The sequence below is a fragment of the Echinops telfairi genome, unplaced genomic scaffold (genome assembly GCF_000313985.2).
Source record: "Echinops telfairi isolate 266 unplaced genomic scaffold, ASM31398v2 ScPeMD7_2291;HRSCAF=2852, whole genome shotgun sequence".
Taxonomy (NCBI): domain Eukaryota; kingdom Metazoa; phylum Chordata; class Mammalia; order Afrosoricida; family Tenrecidae; genus Echinops; species Echinops telfairi.
In genome coordinates this window covers 46627086-46634529 of record NW_022106189.1, presented here as the reverse complement: position 1 = coordinate 46634529, position 7444 = coordinate 46627086, and the positions used below count along the sequence as shown (strand labels likewise).

Here is a 7444-nt window from a genome sequence, read left to right as displayed (position 1 = left end):
GGAGGCCCTGGATGACCCTCTCAGTGTCGCTTAAGCAAAGAGGTGACTGGTAGTTGGTGTCTTGCCCCATATTGATTTTTGTTGTTGTTGGGGGAAGTCTCTATTCCAGGCTGGCAGGCCCCATATCCCCAATGACCCGCTGGGCTGTAGCCCAGAGCGGACGTGGACTCATTCTTCCAGCGCGTGTCCCCCTTTTCCAGGCATACTGGACGCTGTCCGCTTCTCCCAGGCGCTTGGCACCTCTGGGAATGAATGAATGAATGAATGAATGAACCAGTAGAAGAATAACCGCCGTGGCCCAGCAGGCTGCCCTGTGACTCGGTGGGCTTCGTCTAGTGGCGGCGTGGCCCGCGGACCGGACTCGCACTCAGGTGGGGCCGGGGATGAAGCCTGTCCAGAGGGGCAGGGTCGGCAGGCTTCCCGGAGGCGGCGGCCTCTCGCATGGCTAAATGAGAGGGCAAAGCCGGCGAGTGGACACGCGACTGGCCGCGCCAGACTGGCCACGGTACGCACGGGCCCGTCGGGCCACGTCTCCGCCCCTCGCGGCCGCCCTCGGAAGCCACGCCTTCTCACTTGCGGCCCCGCCTCCACCTCGCGCGGTCAGCGCGCAGGCGCAGGGAGCGGCGGGTTCCGTGACGTCATTCCGCGCCGGATCTCGCCTCTCGAGGCGTCGCGCTGTGATTGCGTCGCCATGGAGCTAAAGGCTGGTGAGAGGCGCGGAGCGGTCGCTGGGCGGTGGAGGAAAGCGGAGGGCGTGGGAAAGGTCCCCGGGGCGCGCGGGCTGGGTCGCCCCTGCTGGGCTCCGCGCCGATCGTGGGAAACTGAGCCTGCGGCGGCCTAGACTCCGGACACCAGCTGAGCCTGCACGCTCAGGGGGCTCTCCTGGGGTCGAGCCTGGGCTGCTGGCAGCATTGCCCGGCAGAGAGAGCCGCCAGCAAGCCACTCCGACCTCTGGACCCCGGCACACTGGGCAGGATCACGGCGCCAACCCCACCGCCGCCGTGCCGATTCCCACTCAGAGCCAGTCCATAGGGTTTCTGAGGCTGTCATCTGGACTGGGGCTGACCGCCAGGCCTTTCTCCCGCAGAGCAGCTAGCTGGTGGGCGCCAGCAACCCGTTTCTTCAACAGGCAAGCGATTAACCACTGCACCACCAGAGCTCCTGATGACAGCATACCCCCACCGTCGTGCGATGGGGACTCTTGGGCTACCCCATAGGAGAACTGGAGCGGACAGGCTCGCACCAGTGGTTGTGGGTGGTCATTGCAACCCATGGTGGAAGGCAGCCTGTGCTAGGGGTCAGCTGGAGCTTCAGACAGAAGGGTGAAGGAGACCCAGGCTAATCCTAAATCTCTTGGTGGGAGGAGTAATAGGCCATTATAAGCCAGGGTTCAGACATTTTACCAATGCCATCACCTATTACTAAAAGTTGGACACTGAAGAAGAATCGATGCATTTGAACTGGGATGCCGGCGAAGATACTGAAAGTACCACGGACTGCCCAAAGGACCGACAAATCTGTCTTGGAAGAAGTAGAGCCAGAATGCCTAGACAACGGTGGCGAGACTTCATCTCACGTACTTTGGACATGTCAGGAGAAACTAGTCCCTGGAAAAGGCATCATGCATGGTAAAGTGGAGGGATCGTGAAAGCGAGGCAGACCCTTGACGAGATGGACTGACGCAGCGGCTGAAGCCTAAGAAGAACTGTGAGGACCGCACAGTGGTACTGAGAACTGACTTACTGGCGCCTAGCAACCGCATGACTACTCACGCCTCATGTTGGTGTGAGTTTCCCCAGCCAGGAACTTGTCCTTCCTTGTATTTCTTGTCGCCAGCTAGTCGATTGGTAAAAAATTGGAGCCCATTGTTGTAGGATGTCCTTTCCCAGGCACGGGTCTGCCCTGATCACATGAGATAAAGCTATGGGTCTTCTGACAGTCTGTGGTATTTTAAATATTTTTCACCAGCACCACAATTCAAGTGCATCCATTCTCTAGTTTTCCTTATTCAGTGTCCAACTTCCACGTGCATATGAGGCGATGGGAAACACCGGGGCTCAGGTCCTGCACATCTCAGGCTTCCAGGTAACATCCTTGCCATTCAACACGTGAAAGAGATCGCCTACAGCAGATCTGCCTAATGCAATGCGGCATTTGATCTCTTGACTGCTGATTCCAGGAGCATTGGTGTGGATCCGGGCAAAATGACATCCTTGATAACTTCGGTCTTTTTTCTATTCATCGTGAAGCTGTCTGGTGGTCTAGCTGTGAGGAGTTGTTCTTTTTTCTTTTTTTTTTTACATTGAACTGCAATCCACATGGAAGGCTACCCCATCTTTGATTTTCACCAGTAAGAATTCTGCCTCCTAAAGACCCTATACATTCCGTCTCACGGAGACCCTACGTGGGGGTCTGAAGACAGACAGCCTTTATGGTTGCAGACAGCCTAGTCTCTCCCGCAGAGCCACTTGCTGCTGTAAAGGTGACAGCCTGGGGAATCCTATGGGACAGTTCTATTCTGCCGTGTGTGGCGTCGCGTGAGTTGAGTTAGACCTTAGAGCAGTGGGGTTGGGAGTTGACAGTATAACCAACCGGGGAGTCTGGGACCGACGCCACCAAGATTTGGGTCCTTTGTACTCGATAGATAAGATCCGGCCCTTTGTTGCTATAGGTGCCACCAAACAGGACATCCGAGAGCAGATCTGGGATTACATGGAGTCAAAGAACTTGGCCGACTTTCCCCGCCCCGTTCACCACAGGATCCCTAACTTCAAGGTACGAAAAGGAAGCATTTCTAGAGTCCTCGTGGGACTGCAGAACCCTCGGGCTGGGGCAGGCAGGATCGGGCGCTTCCTGTGACTTGGCTCTCCCACCGGTGGCCATGCACCGGTCTTTTCTTGGAATGGGGCGGTGCTAAGGCTCCTGTTTCCTCTGAGGTGCTAAGTACAGCCTACACCCTGGCTGGAGGCGTGGTGGGGTCGCGGTGGCTCCCCCAGGCTTCGTGGAGGGGGCCTGGCTGGTCTCTTTCCCCATTGGTTGCCTTGCTGGCAGCTTCTCCAGGCACCTCCCAGCTAGGGAGCTGCTCAGTCATCCCTGACCCTCGGTGATGGGCACGGCTGTTAAAAACAGGGTGCGCCGCGGGCTGCCGAGCACCTTCCCCGCCTGCAGGAGTTCAGTGTGGCCAGAACTGTTAAAGTGAACCCCGACGCGCCCCAGAGAAACGCCCGCTTCGCCGTCCTTGAAGTAAGTGCCCCTCCGTCTGTCCTCCGCTTAGGGGTCTCACCTGGCAGGCCAGAACATCAAAGAGCTGGAAGCTTTTGGCAGGACGCAGGAAATCAAAGTAGACCCTGATAAACCGCTGGAAGGGGTGCGGCTGCTGGCACTGCAGGTAACCCACTCCCCGAGGGGAGGCCGGCCCGCATACTGCGTGGACGTGTGCGTGTGTGCGGGCCTCGCTTCAGTGCACTGGGCTCACCACCCCCGGCCTGGGAAAGAGCGTTCTAGTAGCCTCTCTTTGAGCGGTCAGTCGGTCAGTCAGAAGCCCCAATTATGCCTGATCAACTCAGCGTAAAGGGTGCTGGGAAGGCTCACGTGGAGGCCTTTCCTATGCTGAGGTCCCTCTCCGGAAGAAAAAGGCCATAGTGCGCATGCTTCTTCCATAGTTATCAGGGTCTTCTGTGGAGCTTGGTCACGCGCCCCCAGAATGTATCTTGGGCTGATGTCCTCCGCCGACTCACGTGGCCGCAGGGGCTGGCGAACCCAGAACCCGCAGGTCGGGAGATGGGCTGGAAGCCTCTGCTGGCTGGCATCCCCGAGAGCCAGAGGTCAGACACCCAGAAATCAATGAGCGGGCAGGAGCCTGGCTTTTGGACAGCCTCCACTTAATCTGATGGACACAGGCCACACCCCCAGGGAAACGCCCCTCCCAGCTGATTGGCTGTTGTCCTCAAAGCCCGGGCGGGCAGTCTGTGGACTGACCCGGCCATGACAGCTCCGCGCTGCACTGCCACAAGGCGTTTCCCTGGGGAGACGGACCCTGATGCTAGGGGTCACCTTGGTTCTGCTGCAAGAGCGCCGCACCCCCGGACTCTTCCAGAAGCATGTCTTCGGTCCCATGCCCCGGCCGCTGTATCACTGGCGAAACAGGAGCAGCCCCGACGGCATCTCTGGGGCCTGTGACCCCCGCCGCGGCCATGCTGCCTGACATTCCAAACGTGCAATGTCGCCCCCACCCACTCCTGCAGAACCCCGTTGTCCCCCCGAGCGGAGGCCCCCAGGAAGCTCGCCGTCACCAGGTCCCTGGTTTTGCACGCAGGCGCACCTGCAGAGACGTCTCACGCGTGCACATAGGGATTTATGCATGTAGGGATTTATACCTCGGGACTCGCAATCCCAGGTGGGCCCCATGTTGTAACGCGTGGGACCCTTTTCCTCGAAGAGCCGCAAAACGTTGTTGGTTCCCACGCCGAGGTTGAGGACTGGGCTGTTCAACCGGATCGTGCCGCCGCCAGGGGCCGGCAAAGACGTCCTGCGGGCATGCGCCACCGCGCAGGTGAGTGCAGGGGTTAGGGGACGTCGGGGGCGGGGGGCGGGGATGTGGCCTGGGTGGGGGAGGGGGATGTTCCACCAAGTTCTCAAAAACTCACTGTCACGGAGTCAGTGCCAATTTGCAGCACCCCTACAGGGCAGTGGACCTGCCCCCTCTACCCCCCACCCATCATCTTGTGGGCTTCTGGGACTGTAATCTTTAGGGGCAGGGAAAGCCTCGTCATTGCCCCTCGGAGCTGCTGGTGGTCTCGAACTGCCGACGTGGAGGTTGTGGCGTGGAAGCCTCAGCAAGGGAGACAGGACCAGGGAGAGGAGTGGTGGCGCTGTGGCGCCCTCTAGCGGCCGCCTGCGGTGCCACTACAGAACCTTGGGAGAGGTGACCTGTCCACGTGTTGCTTAGCAACCAGGCCACTTCCCCTTGGGAACTGGGCAAATGGTGCCCTGTTCAAAGATGGCAGCCGGCTGCATCCCCTGGAATGTGGTTGGCGCTGTCCCCACTGCCCTCTAGCTGGTGCCAGTTTGTAGCAAACCAATAGGACAGGGTAGGACCGCCCCTATGGGTTTCCCAGGCTGTCACTCCCTATGGGGGGGGGGGGGGTCTTTCATCAGAGTAGCAGGTGACCTTGCCATTAGCTGCCCATCCCAGCCCCCACTGCGGCACTAGGGAGAGAGGAAACCCAGCCGCAGGGTTTCTGAGGCAGTCAGTCCCTTCCAGGAGCACCTGCTTTGTGTCTCCCCCAGGGAGGCGGGTGGGCGTGAGCCATCCACCTTGCTGTGAGCAGCACCGAGGTTAGGGTAACTCACTGCCCCACCAGGATGCCCACTCTGGGACCTAGGTGACATCTGGTTGCTATGGCACCCGCCCACTGCCCTGGCTCCAGGTGACCAGGGCTGAACTGCTGGCTCGACCCCACTCTTGGCGCCCCCGGAGCTCTGCCCTCCGACTGGTTTCTCAAAAGTAGGCCTCCAGGCCTACTTCCCAGATGCCTCTGCGTTCACTCACACTGCCAGCCTCACCAGCTGTTTGTCACTCATATCTTAAAAACTCCCCAGCAGGGTGCCCCATGTCCACCCGGTCCCCACATAACTCACCTATCTTACAACTCAGTAGTTCAATCGTTCAGTCATACTCAAGCACATCGATTTCAGAGCATCCCCACCCCCCGTAGCTTCCTACGTGTTTACAAAACCTGTGATGTGCTGAAGGCTCGCCGAGCAGGTGGTGCACAGCCTGTGCACGTTCGGCCTTGGCAGTCCCTCCACAGGCCCACCGTTCCGACGGGCCGTTTCCCAGTGCTGCAGTAGTTACTTCCGTCCCCCCAACCTGACGGCTGTCCGGTGGGGCGGGCGCTGGTGACCCCACTCTCCACGAGGGAACTGGCACTCTGACAGACCCATACCTGTCACCGGCCTGTACTTAGTTCCTGTCCAGTGACCTCTCACCTCCCGGAAAGGCTGGCTGGTTAACCACCGTCAGACAGGCGTCCTGCGCCTCTGTCCTGGGCCGCCCTCCTGGAAGGAAGCGGTGGGCCACAGCGGCCAGGCAGCTGCAAGGACGGGCAGGTCTCCCTTGTTGCGGGGCGGTGGGCGTGTGGTCCCCAGGGAGGCGCGCAGTCAGCTGCAGGAGGGCGGAAGGGCTGGAGACTCGGGACTGTTTGTTTCAGGGGGTGCGGAACTATAGTGTGCCCATCGGCCTGGATGCGAGCGTCCTCGTGGATATGGTTGTGGTGGGCTCCGTGGCTGTCTCCGAGCAAGGTGAGCCCCTAGGGCGGGTGCTAGGGACCCTCAGCCCGTCCGCACACTGCCCCACTGCCCGCCCACGCTCCAGCGCTCAGAGCCCAGACCAGCCAAACACGCTTCCTGTGAGTGACCGCCCCCGTGATTAAAAGATAAATGGTATGGCAGAGGGGACAGTAGCCACCCCCAGGGCCACTGTCAGAGGCCATCAGGTCATTCCCAACTCACAGAGGCCCCATGTCCACCCGGTCCCACGCCATCCTCAGAGCCGTCGTGTCTGAGGACACGGTTGCAGAGCTGTGTCCGTCCACCTTGTCACGGGCCTTCCCCTCACGTGGCCCGCGTTGCCTGTCAGGAGCACTCGGCCATCTGCAGGGCCAGCAGTGTTCTGTGCTCCCCGGGAACCCCAGAGCATCGAGTGTACACTCTTCCTCACACCCATGCATGCACCCACTGCCTCCCGTCGAAGCTGACTCAGACCCACCCTGCGGGTCTCAGAACCTGTGAGTCCTGGTGGGAGCAGAAAGGCCTGTCCTTCTCCCCAGGAGCAGCTCCTGGGTTTGAACTGCTGACCATGGGGTTAGCAGCCCAATGTGAAACCTCGGCGCCTCCAGGGCTGCGGCCCCTCTGCCCGGGGGTTAGGAAGTGTAGAAGTCCCCTGCAGTGACAGGGTGAGTGGTGACCCCAGCTGCTCTTTCTGCTGTGACCTCATCCACGCACCCTCCTCAGGGAGCGTCACCCTCTGCCTCCCTCGCGCAGGCTGGCGGCTCGGGAAGGGCGAAGGCTATGCTGACCTGGAGTACGCTATGATGGTAGCCATGGGAGCTGTCCGCGAGGAGACGCCTGTGGTCACCATCGTCCACGACTGCCAGGTGCCTGCCGCCAGCCAGCGTGCACGAGGGGACAGGCGGGCGGATGGACAGACCCCCTTGCTGAGAGAGAGTGAGGGGGCAGATAGACAGACAGACACCTCCCCCTGCTGAGAGAGAGTGAGGGGGCAGATAGACAGACAGACACCTCCCCCTGCTGAGAGAGAGTGAGAGGTCAGATAGACCCATCCGAGAGAACAGTGAGGACCAAGGTCACCCGAGGGGGCAGAAGGACAGCCCCGCTGCCCCATGCCTGCACTGGCCGAGGTGGTGGGAGCAGCTCCCTCTTT

At 60.3% G+C, this 7444-nt stretch overlaps 1 protein-coding gene across 5 annotated transcripts in view; it reads left to right on the top strand.

Moving 5' to 3' along the window:
- The first annotated feature begins 654 nt into the window (after positions 1–654).
- The window catches only part of MTHFSD (methenyltetrahydrofolate synthetase domain containing), a 9409-nt gene continuing 2619 nt past the window's right edge, over positions 655–7444 (top strand). Inside the window, exons 1-6 of one of the 5 annotated variants that reach the window (XM_045293897.1) lie at positions 655–707; positions 2672–2775; positions 3275–3388; positions 4439–4552; positions 6213–6303; positions 7045–7157. In XM_045293897.1, coding sequence (XP_045149832.1) covers positions 692–707; positions 2672–2775; positions 3275–3388; positions 4439–4552; positions 6213–6303; positions 7045–7157 — 552 coding nt within the window. In that variant the 5' untranslated portion in view covers positions 655–691. Of the gene's footprint in view, positions 708–743; positions 1130–1617; positions 2483–2671; positions 2776–3129; positions 3244–3274; positions 3389–4438; positions 4553–6212; positions 6304–7044; positions 7158–7444 lie in introns of those variants that run through there. The other 4 variants (XM_004704753.2, XM_045293898.1, XM_045293899.1 and 1 more) reach the window with 4 other exon arrangements.